This window comes from Columba livia, chromosome 1 (genome assembly GCF_036013475.1).
Source record: "Columba livia isolate bColLiv1 breed racing homer chromosome 1, bColLiv1.pat.W.v2, whole genome shotgun sequence".
NCBI classification, from domain to species: Eukaryota; Metazoa; Chordata; class Aves; order Columbiformes; family Columbidae; genus Columba; species Columba livia.
In genome coordinates, this window is record NC_088602.1 from 167,390,071 (window position 1) to 167,405,385 (window position 15,315).

The following is a 15,315-nucleotide window of genomic DNA, read 5'->3' on the forward strand; positions in this document are numbered from 1 at the left end:
ACAATCTCTATGAACAGAACACATAACACAGTTATTTACTTTCTTTTTTCTTTGTGTCAGATGTCAGTAATGATTTTCAAGAGAGCAGTATATGAATCCAGAAGAAAGCCAAAAAGTTCCTTTCGACCTAAGTTAAGAGTTAGCCTGAAAGAAATACAAAATGTAAGTCTAACATTTTGTATAATCATTCTCTTTGTTTACTATTTGCATGTGGTAAATATGTGATAGAATTCTGCTTTGTACACACGGTGCAAGGAGAAAGTTGTACTCTTTCAGTTTCATAGTTAACATGATTTATTATTAATACTCACAAGAAACTTGAAAGGAGGGAAGATGTAGTAATTACTACTTTAGAAAATACTGTTTTTTCCTAGCACTCTTTTCCTTTAGCAATTATGTTAGTGATAGGAGAAATCTTGTTCGAATTCATACCAAGTGTATGGGAGCCCCGAGTTTTCCATGCTGTGTTAAATTAGTGTGAAGATAAAGGGATAATTTGAAAAAAAAACTACCATGTTTTTAAATTTTTTTGTACTTATGTTGAAGAACTCTCTTGAGAGATTGTTTTTGAAAGCCACTTTTCTGCAAGCCATCGTGACTTATAGAAAGGAATCTAGGATACAAAATAAATTTTTAAGGAAGTAATTTCCTCAAATTTCACTCCTTCCTTGTGTTCTTTACAGCCAGTGTCAAAAATGAGTGATCTATTGGTATAAGAATTAAAAATAATCAAAGAAAATGCTTTTTTTGTGTGAGTGCATTGTCCCTTTTTGGTCAGCATGCAGAGTTTAACATATTCCCTTTCTGATGGACAGATGATTGTTCTGCTTTCCTACTGTTTGCAATTGTGATTTAAATGAATTTAATTCTTGCAGTATTCCATAGGAAGCTGGCAGAGAGGAATGATTGAAAGTACTAATCAGCAAGCTTCCAAAACCACACTCTTTTACTAATATTGCCTGCTCATTGGGATGCTTTGCATCCATGTAAGCAAAAGATTTTGATGCTTTTGCACTGTGACACCCCCTTGTGATAAAAAGCGCTATTCTGTTTGCTGATGGTGATATAAATATAGATAGTTTGGTTTGATTGAGTTGTTTGTTTGTTTGTTTGTTTGTTTTTTCATATTCTGCATTATAAAGAATAACTGATATTGCATTGTTGTAGGAGTAAAGATGTGGGTTGCATGGGACTTCTGGAAGTCATTTACTCCAGCCTCTGACTTGAAGCATGACTTTTGCCAATGACAGATAAATCAGATGTGGCTTTGTCTTCAACACTTTCAATGAAGGAGATTCCCTGGCCAATTTAGATAACTTCTTCCAGTACTATATTACACTCCTAATTAACATACTTTGTACTGCACTGCCCTCCTAATTAACATTCTTTCCCTAATGTCTAATCTGCAAGTCATCCCTGATACTTTCAGCATCATCTGAATTGAAGCCATCCAGTCCAGTCACCAAAGTTGAACCTTGTTATACTACCTGTTTCTTCTCAGAAGAGTTTGGCTTCTTTACTTTCATAAGTCTTCTTCAAGAAGTTGTGGGCAGCTATTAGGTCGCCTGTTAGCCTCCTCTTTGCCAGACTAAGTCTTCCTCAGCCTGTTCTTTTACATTTTATGCGCCTAATCATCTTGGTACACCTCCAAGGGACCCTATACTGTTTCTTATCTTCCTTTTTACAGAGAGGAGGCCAAAAGTGGATGTAGTACTCTAGGTGGACCCTCATGAGTTCCAAGTAAGGGAAGAAAATAACCTCTTAATGTGCTGTTTACACTTCTCCTAGTGTAACCCAGTCTGCAGTTTGCCTTCTTTGTGACAAGAGGACGCTGCTGGCTCAGGCTTAACAACCAGGTCTTTTTTTGGCAGTGCTGCTACTCCAAAAGTTGGTTTCCCATCTGTAGAGAACCATTCTCTCCCATATGCAGAGCTTGGCACTTCTCGCAGTGGAACTACTTCCTTAAGTTTCTCAAGGCCTCCTTGCACTGAAATTCCATCGTCCTTTAATTCTCATTATGTACATACAGATCCATTATGTATGTACCTCATAATATAATGCAAAATTGAGGAATCTCTTTGCATTATTTGAAAGATAAAAGGAAAGAGGTACTACAAAGTGACAGCTTCTTTAATACAGTTTATCTGATGCTAGCACAGATTCAAACATTCAGAGCTGAATGAATAGGTTTAATCTGGATTTTTTTGTTCATAGCAATCTAATTTATTCATAAAATACTTTGAGATATGTACTTTATGTAAAAACATATACTGCACTAGGTACAGTAAAAGCCAAGTAATTAGAAATAGGAATGATGTATTTTCTGTCTTAAATAATTGTTTAATATTGATCTATTTTTTATTTAATTATTTCTTGCCATTAGTCTATATTACGTTCTGGGTTTTTTTAAAGGAAGTTGTCTGCATTAGAAAGACTTACCAGAACGAGCTGAGATTGCTCATTTGATACAGTTTATGGTTAATAGTAAAGTTATAATGAAGTTATACCGATACGTTACAGATGTGCTCTGACTGTGTAACATGCTTCTGTTATGTAAGTTATTAATCAAAGCTTTTAAAAAGATTATCTGATACTTCAGTTTCAAATAATTTACTTGAATCATAATTAATATTAAACAGCTGCATGGACAGCACAATTGATCTGTTCCAAACGTCACTTACGGGAAATTTCCCATTGTCCGAGGTAGGGCCCAAACCTGCACGTGTTCAACTATGTGTGGTTTGCACGTATAAAGGTACAGCTCAACTTTCTCAAGGTCAGTTGATTCTGGAATAATTAAACACTTCTGAATGAATGATGATCATCTAAAAGTCTTGCAGAACAATTAGGATATTAGGAACTCAGAATACTTTCAAATAGGGTGTTTGCTCATCAGACACCCATCATGTCACTAAGAACCTATGTCACATAGCAGGAATCACAAATATCTGGTCTCCAGAAGCATGAAAAATCTTCAGTAATTGATTTAGTTCTGCAGTGTCTGTTTGACTTTCTGAGAAAACTCAGTGCCTGAAGTTAGCAACAAATTTTTAGAAATTATGCTGTTAATTACCCCCCCACCAAAAGTGTTTTGCTTCTAAAATGTGCTACAGTAATTTTCATTACCTTATTTAAGAAGGAATAATATTGAATATTTATATTTGCTTCTGCTTACCTTTTGTAGTTTGACAAGATTTGTTGAATGATGTAAAATCTGAAAGCACTGTTTTAATAATTATTTCAGAATATTTTTTAAGTTTATTGTTAAGTAAAGTGAAAATATGGGACATTTATTTTTGCCTAATGTTTTGACTTTTCAAAACAATTTCCTTTTTGAATTATAGGACATGTATGATGCAGTATAACAGGTAGAACAGTTATATTTAGAGCTCAGTCCAGTATGTTACAGAGCATATTATGCTTGGACTAGCAAAGAATTAAAACTCTTCCTTCTCCTCTAGTATGTATGCAGTGGAATTTTGTTTTGTACTTGAATCACCCTGAAAAATGGATACACCCTAGTCTGTGCTATTTAGTTTAAGTTGGCTTTCACTTTGGGGTTCTTCTGCACCAGTGCAATGTTTGTCTTCTAAACATGACACAACAATGCTTATGCAAAAATATTTGTAGTAGTAAATTACATGCCCATCTGCTCTGCATTTTTACAAAGGTATTTAAACAAAGCCTGCAATTTGTTCTTAGCCTGTCATGGAAGATACCTGATGGATATTGCTTTCTACTTGCATAGATCTTATTCCTAGATTGGGCTCATAAAGCCAAATCTGCAGTGTGGGGAAAAAAGATACATTGAATACAATGACATAAAATGTATCATGTGCTTTGAAATTTGTTTAGCGTGAAAACATAATTATGAGGATTTATTAAAATAGATGTTGAAAATTTGTTTTGGAAGGAGAATGTGCATCACAGAATCACAAAATGGTTGTGGTTGGAAGGTACCTCTGGTGATATCTGGCCCAAGCCCTCTGCTCAAGCATGGCCACCTAGAGCTGGTTGCCCAGGACCATGGCTTTTCAATATATCCATGGATGGAGACTCCACAACCTCTCTGGCAACTTGAGCCAGTACTTGGTCATCCTCACAGTAAAAGAGTGTCTCCTGATGTTCAGAAGGAACCTCTTGTGTTTCAGTTTGTTCCCATTGCCTCTGGTCCTGTCATGGCACCACTGAAAGGAGCCTGGCTCTGTCTTCTTTACTTCCTCCTTTCAGCTATTTATACACATCTATGAGATCCCCGCTGAACCTTCTTTTCTCCAGGGTGAACAGTCCCAGATTTCTCAGCCTTTCCTCATAAGGGAGGCACTTCAGTTCCTTAAACATCTTCAAGGATGTTGGTTGGACTGTCTCCAGTATATCCATGTCTGTCTTGTACTGGGGAGCTCAGAATTAGACACAGTACTTCAAGCGTGGCCGGACAAGTAGAGAGGAAGGATCCCCTCCCTTGACTTGCTAGCAATACTCTGCCTAATGCAACCTAGGGTACCGTCAGCCTTCTTTGCTGCAAGTGCTCATTGCTGGCTCATGTTCAACTTGGTGTACACTAGGACCCCCAAGTTCTTTTCCGGCAAGCTTCTTTCCAGATGGGTAGCCCCCAGCATGTACTGGTGCATGAGTTTGTTCCTTCCCAGCTGCAGGACTTTGCACTTCTTGTTGAATGTCATGAGGTTCCTATCAACCTGGTGAGGACCCTCTGGATGATAACATGACTCTCTGGCTTATCAGCCTTTCCTCCCAGTTTTGTGTCATCTGCAAACTTGCTGAGGGTTATGGAAGACAGTGTCAAAGGCCTTATTGAAGTTTAGGTAGACAGTATCCACTGCTCTCCCCTCGTCTAGCAGACAAGTCATTTCGACATAGAAATTTATCAAGTTGGTCAAGCATGACTTCCCCTTTGTAAATCCATGCTGACCACTCTTGATGGTTTTGTTGTCCTTCAAGTGCCTGGAAATGGTTTCCAAGATTAGATACTCCATCAGTATCCAATATTAACTATCTTTTGTTTTTACTTTTACTCTACTCCCAGCAGAAATGGTTTGTCTTTTTTTGGACCAGACAGATAGTTACAGTATTGATGAGGCTTACTCACTGTATATTTGAAAACAAAAATAACCTGTTAGCTTTAATACTCTAAATGCTGTCAGATACTGAATAGTCAGGTTTGGATTTTTTTCATTCCAGTACACATCGAAGCTTGTCTGTAAGTATTAATTTGGAGGCTAAAATAAAGAATGTGGATCCAGCAAATCAAGAAGGAAATTCACAAAGTTTTGTCTGATTTAATATGCCCAGAAACCGATACAACGCAAATACATTTTGGTGTGATCTGCCTGGTATTTTTATGTTATGCTGTTTGAAATGTGCAAGTGAGAGAATATAATAATGTTTTGCTTTCACTGCAGTGCTGAGCATCCTAATCTTTCTCTGATTTTCTGCAGTGTGTAGAACTTAGCTCCTTATGGTCAAGTCTGTATCATTATAAGGAGAGACCTGTGTGGATTTAAACTGTGTGGCCTTAATACTCTCATTCCTAATTTCTATTGTATTGCTTTCTAAATAAAATACCATGCTGCAGTGCGTGTTGTTGCTATGAACCTATGGCACTTAAGTACTGTACCCACTTAGCGCGAGGCTTTGCTATGCGTTTGAAGCGTGAAATGAATAACAACAATATATTTTATAGTATATTATTTTCTCTTTTAAACATGTACTTACTTTCTGAAGGTGAACTGTTTTGAAAGAAATCTGACTTTATTGTAGCTCGGTTTAGATATTACAAGGTGTACATGACATTTTCTTATTTAGTTGTCCTGGCCTCGCACTACTACCGAACGGCTGCTGACAGAAATGTTTGATGGTGCCGCAGCTCAATTCCTTGCCATCCTGGAAGCTCTGTCTGATAGTAGCAGGCATGTTCTGCGGCCTGCTCCTCCTGTTCCTGATGAAACTGAAATTCATGATGTCATTTCAGAGCTTTTTCTGGCAGGTCTGGAAATCCTCTCAGGTAACAGCATAAAGAAGTGAAAAGAGTGTTTGTTGGTGAGGACTTTGTACCTCCATTTTATTATTTTTTATTCTTTGCTATAATAGAAAGACCTTATCTGAAGGCATATATTTAATTTATAACAGTAGCACCTGTAAAAGCAGGCAATGTTTTTCATCTTCATTAAATTGAAGTCAGTTGGTCAATCTCTGTTATCTGTTACATCAGTAAAAATCTAGAGTAATCTAAATGTTTTATGAACAGGAAGGAGATAATTTTCTTCATAGCAGCCCTTATGGTGCTGTGCCTCCCATTTATGGCTAAACCAGCATTGGTAACACACCTGTTTTGGCTGTGCTTGTACAGGGTCAGTGCTGTCTCTTCAGCTCTCCTCTTCCTAAAGGCCAGTAGGCTGGGGGTGGGCAGGAGGCTGGGCGAGGACACAGCTGGGACAGCTGACCTGAACTCACCAAAGGGCTGTTTCATACTATAGGACATCATGCTCAGCAATAAAACCTGGGGCTGAGGGAGAGGGTGGGACCATATTAGCGGTTATTACATTTGTCTTCCCAAGCAACTGCTATGCATCCTGAGGCCCTGCTTTCCAAGAGGTGGTTGGATATCTGCCTGTCGATGGGCAATAGTGAATGAATTTTTTTTTTTTTTGTTGCTTTGCTTGCACACACAACCGTTGCTTTTCTTATCGAACTGTCTTTATCTCAACCTATGAGCTTTACTATCTTATTTTATCCTGCTGTCCTATTGAGGAGGGGAAGTGAGCGAGCAGCTGGATGGGAGTCTGGAAGCCACGCAAGAACAACTCACTGTGGTGTTTCATTTTTTTTGCCATATAATTTTTTCTTAAAAAAAAAAAAGCCCTCAAATATAGATTGAAAAACTTGTGAAAAATACTGGACTTGATGATTCCTTCCAAATCTTTTTTTGCTAGGCTCTGGACTGAATATAGCCATAGATATAGAGATACTGTGTTAATAAAAGATTCTTTAGAGACTAAATACAATTCAGAATAATATTTTCTAGAGACAATTACTGGCTAATTAGAATATAAAATGCAAACTGATTTAATAAATTGTCTATGTTAAAGGTGGAGTGAGCAGTACTGGTATTCAAGGAAATCATTGCTCTGATCATTTTGGTATAATTAATGCATCATCAACCCTTCTGCAGTTGATACTAACAGGTAATTAACAGGTAAACTATCTTTGAATTTTCAAAGGATTTTGTACCCAGTGATGCAAATGATTTGTGAGGAGAATTCATGTTCATGGTAGTAGGAGTTTTATGCATAAAGGGACTGCAAAATGGTGTCCTCTTTGAGTGAGATATGTTTGTTTTTACATATGATGTTAAGGCATTCAAAAGGGATTATGTACAGATATCATTAAGGTTTTGTTAACACAAGTATTGTTAAAGTAGTATATAGTAATATATGAACATTGTAATCACATAATGTTCAGCATGATAGTTGCCTAAACAATCATTCAAAGTTCTAATCCTGCAATGATGGCCTGGTGCTTTCTTATGGAAGAGGAGTGGGATGTAGTAAGAGAACTGTTGTAAGCTTGTTGAAATCCCTGGACTGATCACTGTGCTGCTTCAGAAAATAACAGCTGATTTAAAATTACTAACATCTTTTAGCTGAGTGACCACATACCCAGGTGATATGACAATGACTATGACATATTCTTAGGACTGCAGAACACTGCTGAAAATACTAGCTAAGACATGTACTTAGAGTTCCAAGGCCCAGGAAATGCCTTTTCTGCCTTACTGTGGTTTGGATAAACTTGAAGTGTGAGAAAATAGACTCCTTATGGGTACCTGCACATTTTCTAATATAGTAATGAGAAATGCTCACCTATCTTGCAAGAAATTGTTCGTGTTGCTGTACATTTTTTTATACTAAATTTCTGTGAAGAAGGGTTGTTAAGGAGTGATACCCAGATTTAAGCTGTTTCTGCAACAGAAAGGACTAAATTCTTGATATCCGCTACACAGGTACAGTAGTATCAATAATAGTACAGCCTCATTGGAATGAGACAGGACATTGCAGACACATCATTAAAGTAGTATATAAACTTAGACATTACAGCAAAATAATAAAGCTATTGTGTCTTGTAGAGCTCTCAAAAATCCTTCAAAATCGTGCTGACTATTAAAAAAGGTGTAGTTTTACCTTTGTATTTATCAATACTTCAATTATTGCTTAAATAAACCTTCCGTATATATGTAAAAACCAGATAAAATATTTTTTCATCACTGCAGGAGAAAGGGGCGTGTCTGGAGATGCTGCTGTGAAATTTATAAAACTAGCTTTCAGCTATGAAGAATGGGACGTGTTTGATTCTGCTATTGAATTTGTTGTGAATTTTCTCCAGGTAATCCAGATGCTCTTTGGATATTCTTTATAATATATAGGTTTTTTTTTTTTTTTTTTTTTTTCCCATGAGGGTAAGGAAGAGTAAAAGAACATAATTTAAAGACAAATTTCTATTGGCTGTTTCTGTCAATTAGGCTCAAGATGATCTGAAATGGAAGAAAGCTGAAGTAGAACTGAAACTTCTTACACTGGTGCAACCTATACTATTTCCAAGCAAACTTAAACACGGTTTGTCTATTAGTGAAAGCAACACCAAAGAAGCTAGCATGTCTCATGATTGTGAAAAGAGGCAAACATCCAGAAGTGAGTGTTGTTCAGTTATAGCTGTGTTTGCATTTCAAATACTTTTGCAGCAAGAAATTTTGTTTATTATTTAAAAACTAGTTAATATAGAACATGCAGTATACTGTGACAAAAACTAGCAACTGAGAAATTGCAGCTTACTGAGTTTTGTCCGGTTCTCGTTTATCTAAACTTGACTTTATACCATTTCCCTTGTGTGTGAAATAGCATGTATGTTTAACATACATCATTTTATATATGAAGGTGTAAAAAGAATGGATGTTTTCAGACAGGTTTTCAGGAAAAAAAGTGAAACAGATGTATTACCTTTTCTGTTGTTCTTCTACTTCTTTTATGTAAAATTTCTTGGCATTGAAGCAAGAAAAACTTTTTAAGGCAACTGTAATTGAATTGTATGACATTCCAAAAAACTGCAAATATCCCAAACACTTTCAATTTCCAAAAATAGGAATGTTCACTTTTCACGGAAAGTAAATAAGCTTGGGAATTGATTCGCTCAGATGTTTTCAAACATAGGTTTGTAACTAGAAGTAATGTATTGCCTTTCCTTTCCTTCCTTTTTTATAAACATTGAATGTAGAGGATTCTTTAAAGCATGGAGAGCCTTCTCACGATCTCATGATTTTGGCAACAACAGTGTTTTCCTGTGTCTGCACATCTAAGCAGGTACAATAAAATTAAAGGCATTTCTTCTGAATGAGTTACATAATCTGTAATGAATACATATAATTTAAGATGAAAGGAATCAGTTGCATCATTAACAAACTACAAAAATGAAATAGCAAAAATGAAAAAAAATATACCCATAAGACATGATTTATTGGTGATTTAACAAAAAATAAGGTGTTTTGTTGTTGGTGTGTGTGGAGGGGGTTTGTTTGTTTTTTGTCTTTTATTGGTGCAATGTACTCAGGCTACTTTAAGAATGTTTCATAGATATTAAATCAATTTGCAATATCATAGAGCTAATTGTATGTTTCAGCTAATCAAGCAGAGACAAATTCTTATATTAGATTTAGGTGGGCAAATATGCTCAACTGTAGAAAACACTTCTGCAATATTTATAGAAATGGAAGCAGTGACCCTAAGGAATGATAATGCTTTTATAGCAGCAGTATGCCTGCAATTTAAGGTAAATTCTCGCTTCAGACAAACAAGCAGCAGCAACAACAGAGTGCAACTTTTTGTGCTGACGTTTGTACTTCAGAATAATTCTGTTATGTATCTGCTGGTTTATTCCCAGAGTAACCACTTTCAGCTTACTTGCTCAAACTGAGATTTCCCTTAATGTGCTGCTGTACAGTGCAATGTCTCCACTAGCATTAACACTAAAATAGCTTGTGATCCAAAAGGCTAATGCAAAGTTTTCCTTAGAAAAACACATGTTTTGCTAACATGGCATGATGTCTTAACTGCAAAATTAATTTTAGATATAATTTGAATATTGGCCCAGTCTGAGTATAATTGGGGCATATGCATTTTTTAGCTTTAGTGTAATATTTTCAGTCAAAATACACTAACTGTGAAGTAGTTATACCTTTAGATAGCATGATTTGTCATTTTTTACATGACCACTGTATTATGGAGGCAGGTTACCTGGATTTAAGCTCTTCTGGTTCTTCTACAGTTTCCCACAAATCTCCTTGATACCTAATCTGTCTGTTGAAGAATGAGAAAATTTCCCCTCATTAACAGGGAATTCAGTGATGGTAAAGTTACATGATATAGCTGAGCCAATCTAACACCTTGCTGCCACCAAACAAGTGGCAAAAGTCATCTTGATTTACTTCTTTTTTCCATATTTGTTTTGTTGTGTTTTGGTTTTTCCCCCTCCCTCTACTTCTCAATATCAATACCCCTAAAGTATTGCTCTCATATACATACAGGTGTTCAGATAGTGTGGATATCACAGGCTTGAGTTTCATTGCACCTGAGATATGAGCCCAGCTCTAGTATAAATGGCGATAAAGACGTGTACTGCTTCTTGATCACTGTTCAAAATGTGTTTAACACAAAGTTGATGGACTTTATTGCCTTTTAAAATGTTTTAAACAGGAGGTCAACTGAATAGAGTTTTGAATTTGTTCATTATTCTCTTCACAAGATGCAGATGGGTTTTAACATTTTTTTTTCAGTTGTTGGATATTCCACTCCAATCTTTTTTTCTAGTTGTCTAAGCTGTTCTTCACTGCTCCCTCATCTGAGATGCACCAACAACCCATGGAAGTTCTCTGTCAATGCAAAATGAAACCTACTAATCTAGATCATCTTCTGCAAATATTTAAATACTGTAATAAAAATAAACCTGTTAAATTATATTACTTATTTTCCCCAGAATGTATTGACTATTATAACATTTCACTGATTGTTAATTTGCTTGTCTATCCCATCTAATTTTCATCTCACTGCTTTCCTTGTCTGTTTTACTTTTAAGAGCTTGACAATAATTAAAAAAACAAAAGAACAAAAAACCAAAAAAAATCACAAAAAGCAGGCCAAACCAAACCAAAACACCCTCCCCTCCCCCCCCACAAAAAAGCCCCAAACATCTAAACCACTTGCATTGTTGGAAGAAGAAAAGCCTGGGTGGTCTACCAGAAATTACTTTAAAAAATATTTCTTAAGCTTTCAAAATATTGTCACTCATTATGAGAAGTTACGTATTATAATGGTTTATATACTCACTTTGAAAAATTTAGACACTGCTTATGTACTGAGTGTTTTGAGAATGTTTGTATACCTACCTGTTTCTATAATTATATTGTTTTTTCTTTCCAGAATATCCATCCTGACAAAGAAATACTTGTTGATATAATAGTGTTTTTGTGGCAGAAGTGTAAAACAGGACTTCAGCGAATCCAAATGTGTGGAAGTGACTACTTAAAATCTATGCACAAACACAAAGCTTACCAAGTACTCATTTATTATAATGTATTTCTCTTAATATCAATGCAGTCTGTTATAGCAATGCAAAGATAAAATATTGCTAGCCAGTCTAAGTATATTTTCTAATGGTAAAATGCAGATAAATCATCTTGGCTGAAAATGTGAATTGTGTATGTAGTTTGAACACACTGTGCTCCTACATGCCAGTATCAAAATCTCTCTTAGCCTTTTCCCAGTAAAGTAACCCAGTCTCTGTCGGTGGGCCATGGTGGAGAGAAACAAAATAGTGAAAGCATTCGGGCATGATGTAAGAAGGAGCTTTTGGTGTGTTGTGGCAGAAAATGTTTCAGTTTCTTAGATCAGTTGAAGAAAGTGGCAAAAAACTTTACAGCTTAAGAGAAAGGAGATGGAGGTCAATAGTATTTATCCCAAGCCTTACCTTGAACTTTTCCTGAGACTGAGAGGCTCTTGGTGAAATGCAGTCTCATGAAGCATAATTTACACTAGCTTTTCTGGGCTGCCAGTTGATGCTGACCAAACAATTTCTGGAGGAGATCATGTTGTGGCCCTGGTCCCTGTAATAAAAGTTTTCAGAGATTCTCCAGAAGGTAGTGTACAGTTGCTTTCCTCTGTGTGTACAATAGGAGCATTCAGGTCTCTTTTATATTGATTAAGAGGGAAGATATGGGGATAAATGAGAGGCATATTATTGAATCTACTGGAAGGCTTACCATAATAAAACACAGTATAAAAGTTGTGCCTGTAGAACATTCGTAAACCTTTCTAAAATAATATAAAATAATAATAGTCTAAAATAAGAAGTCTACTGTCCAAAGAAATAGGAGCTTTGGAGCAGCGTAACTTCAGCATCTTAGTCTGGTGGCATTCACAAAAAGAATTCAAATCCAAGACAGGAGTTATATCCATTGTTGTGAATATTTTTAAACAACTTTTAGCGCAAAATCCTAGGCATCTCTGTGATACATAAATATCTCCCAAAAATATGTTTTAACTCTGTCTTGACACTTTTTCCACACCTGTCCTGCCTCGCTCCCCCCCTTCTCCCCCTTTTTAGTGGGTTCGTGTACTCTGGATAATAAATGAAGTAATTCACAAGAGCACCATAGCAGACACTGATGCTGTAATGCTTGCAGAGGTAACCCTACATCTAACTGCAATACTGGAAAACATAGCTGATTCTACAAGTAAGTCTAAGAAAAAAGCAGGTAAAGCTTTTAACAAAAATTTCATTTTCTTTAAAGAATTACTTTCAAGATAGGAACGTTTCTGAGTTGAAAACTTTGACAAACATACCTATTCAAAAATTATTGTCAAGAGATTGCTGAGAGTAGAATGATAATTTCTTGTACGCACAATTTCACCCATAATCAGAGCTAATGAAACCTGTTTTTCAAAGGATTTATGCCTTATTTCCTTACATTTCTCATTCTACTGAAGTAACTCTATTGTGAATCACATCTCTTATGACTCACCCTCCCCACTGGCCTTCTCCATGACTCTTAAACCCCTTAGAGTAGCCTCAAGTCACTCATATGTTCTCTGAATATTGGCTAGGAAGAAGGCAGTATGTGCTGTGGTCATTGGGAGCATTCAAGTGCTGGTTGACTAGTGGCAGGCCAAAGAGAAGAGTGACATACTGAGTTGATAATTTTGCTTTTGCTTTTATTGGGTCATTAATTTGGATCTCTTGGTACAGGAATTCAATTGTCTTTGAAATTGAACTTAACTTGGCCGACATTATTTGGATATAATGCAATCACAACCGTGTTAAACAAATTTCCATCTAAAACCTGACTAAGGCTGTGAAATATGGATATTTAGACATACTTGTAAAAGTTATCTGTTGTTGTGGATATAGGATCTTGGAATATGAATCATAGTTCTCATAAATGTTTTACAGTAACTAGGGAGTAGATTTTAAGGAACCTTTTAGAGCACATCTAGGAACAGAACAGAATGACAATATCTTTCGCTCTTTTGAAAATAAGAAATTCTTATAACATTACTATTCATTATAAAGGTAGAGTAGGTAATGTTTTCTGCGATTTTATGAAAAACATACAATTCTGATGGAGATTGAGTGAATCCTCATTGTAGCATCTCTGCTATTTTTTTTCATCCAGTTGAAATATGCCTTTTTGATGGAAAACCTGAATAGATGTGAGCCATTGGTCAAAACAGGCTGATAAATAGCCAGTCAAGCACTTTTATGCTGAGAAGAGTCTTTTTACTGAATGAATGCTGATCGAATCTACATTTTCTTATTTATGAGAAGGAGACTGTGAACAGGCAGAAATGGCACAAGGAGTACAGGAGTGACAAGAAGTTTGTCCCTCTGAAAGGGCAAAAAATGTATTTGTTTCGGTGAATAAATAAATTTTTGACAGGCTAGAGGGCTGTAACCAAGAGCTAAGAAAGTGTTTCCTCTTGTTTTGGCTGCTTCCTCTTGTTTTTTGAAAGGAAAACACAATTCTGGGTGCATAGTTTATAATTTAAAATAATTTAAACAATCCAAATGAACATTAAAAGTGTGATAATACCCCTTCCTGGAATATGAAATTGAAATAATGTATTATAAAAATACAACCTCACATATTTAAACATCCTCATACAAGTTAAATTAGCACTAAAACTACTGCAAATTAGATAACAATAGATCTGAATTGATTTAGAAGTGAAAAATTGATATGAATGCTACAACACTGTGAGGAACTATAAAATGAGTCTAAGTTTCACTGGCTTCTATTGCAGTAATGTTGCTATGAGACATACGGTACATTTTAAAATAGTACGTTATTGGATAAACATATACAGAATTAGTGTAATTGTACATATGTTGGTATTGTGTTAAAACCCTGAAAAGCTTTTCAAGAAATGTGAAGACTTGAATTATTGCCAGACTCTCAAGTTAATACTAGAGCTAATCAAATGGTACTAAAACCTTCTGAATATATTTCATTTTCACTTTCTGATTTTCTTCCTATAAAAAAGGAAAAATAAATGCCCCTCTCTCACAAGATGAAACCTGTGATATTCCTGAAATACTGATGGTACGTCTAATTTGTTTTCATTAATACAGCATTTTTGAATAGCATAAGAACACTTATTTCTGCTTGAAGCTTTTCATACTATTTTGTATTTAGTTTTATAAAGCTGAAATGTTTCACATAATCATACTAATGTAGAGGAAAAAAACAAATTTTTTTTCAAACTAAATAAAATCTGAACATTTTCCTGTAGTATGTTTTATTAATTTGTGATATGGAAGAAGTTTTATTTGAATCTTTTTACAGCATGATCACAGTGATTTCCACTATACACTCTTTTTTATGCCAATGTATGGTACCAGATTTAAGTGGTTTAATAGTGCATTTTTTAAAGGTCATACAAACTTCAGCCTTTGTTTCGTTTAGGAAATTTTTTTGGGTTGTGCTTTTGCCTGTTTCTTTTGTAACGGTGATGTGGAATAGATGAAACATCTCGAGTGTCCTTACTTTGTTCAGTGTGTTCAGTGCTCAGCACTTTGCAGAAGTGTCAAATATGATAGTTCAAAATTACTTACTTAAACACATAAAAAAGAAAAGACATACGTTAGTCTGAGGATTCAAGAATTTTGTCAATGTTCTGTCTTAACACATACACATACGGAGAAGCTTTATTTCAGGGACAGTCTTGTTAAAGGTGTTGTTTTCTGAAAAATCAG

At 35.6% G+C, this 15,315-nt stretch overlaps 1 protein-coding gene across 4 annotated transcripts in view; it reads left to right on the forward strand.

The window, feature by feature from the left end:
• CFAP54 (cilia and flagella associated protein 54) overlaps nucleotides 1-15,315 on the forward strand; it is a 115,661-nt gene that overhangs the window by 16,346 nt on the left and 84,000 nt on the right. For all 4 annotated transcript variants that reach the window (XR_010468444.1, XM_065043480.1, XM_065043473.1 and 1 more), the window contains 9 exons: nucleotides 61-162; nucleotides 5,824-6,022; nucleotides 7,107-7,202; nucleotides 8,288-8,400; nucleotides 8,537-8,705; nucleotides 9,286-9,371; nucleotides 11,484-11,618; nucleotides 12,667-12,796; nucleotides 14,604-14,662. Coding sequence is in view for 3 of the 4 variants with exons in the window: in XM_065043480.1 (XP_064899552.1) it covers nucleotides 61-162; nucleotides 5,824-6,022; nucleotides 7,107-7,202; nucleotides 8,288-8,400; nucleotides 8,537-8,705; nucleotides 9,286-9,371; nucleotides 11,484-11,618; nucleotides 12,667-12,796; nucleotides 14,604-14,662 (1,089 nt within the window). In the remaining variant the exon portion in view is untranslated. The remainder of the gene's footprint in view (nucleotides 1-60; nucleotides 163-5,823; nucleotides 6,023-7,106; nucleotides 7,203-8,287; nucleotides 8,401-8,536; nucleotides 8,706-9,285; nucleotides 9,372-11,483; nucleotides 11,619-12,666; nucleotides 12,797-14,603; nucleotides 14,663-15,315) is intronic.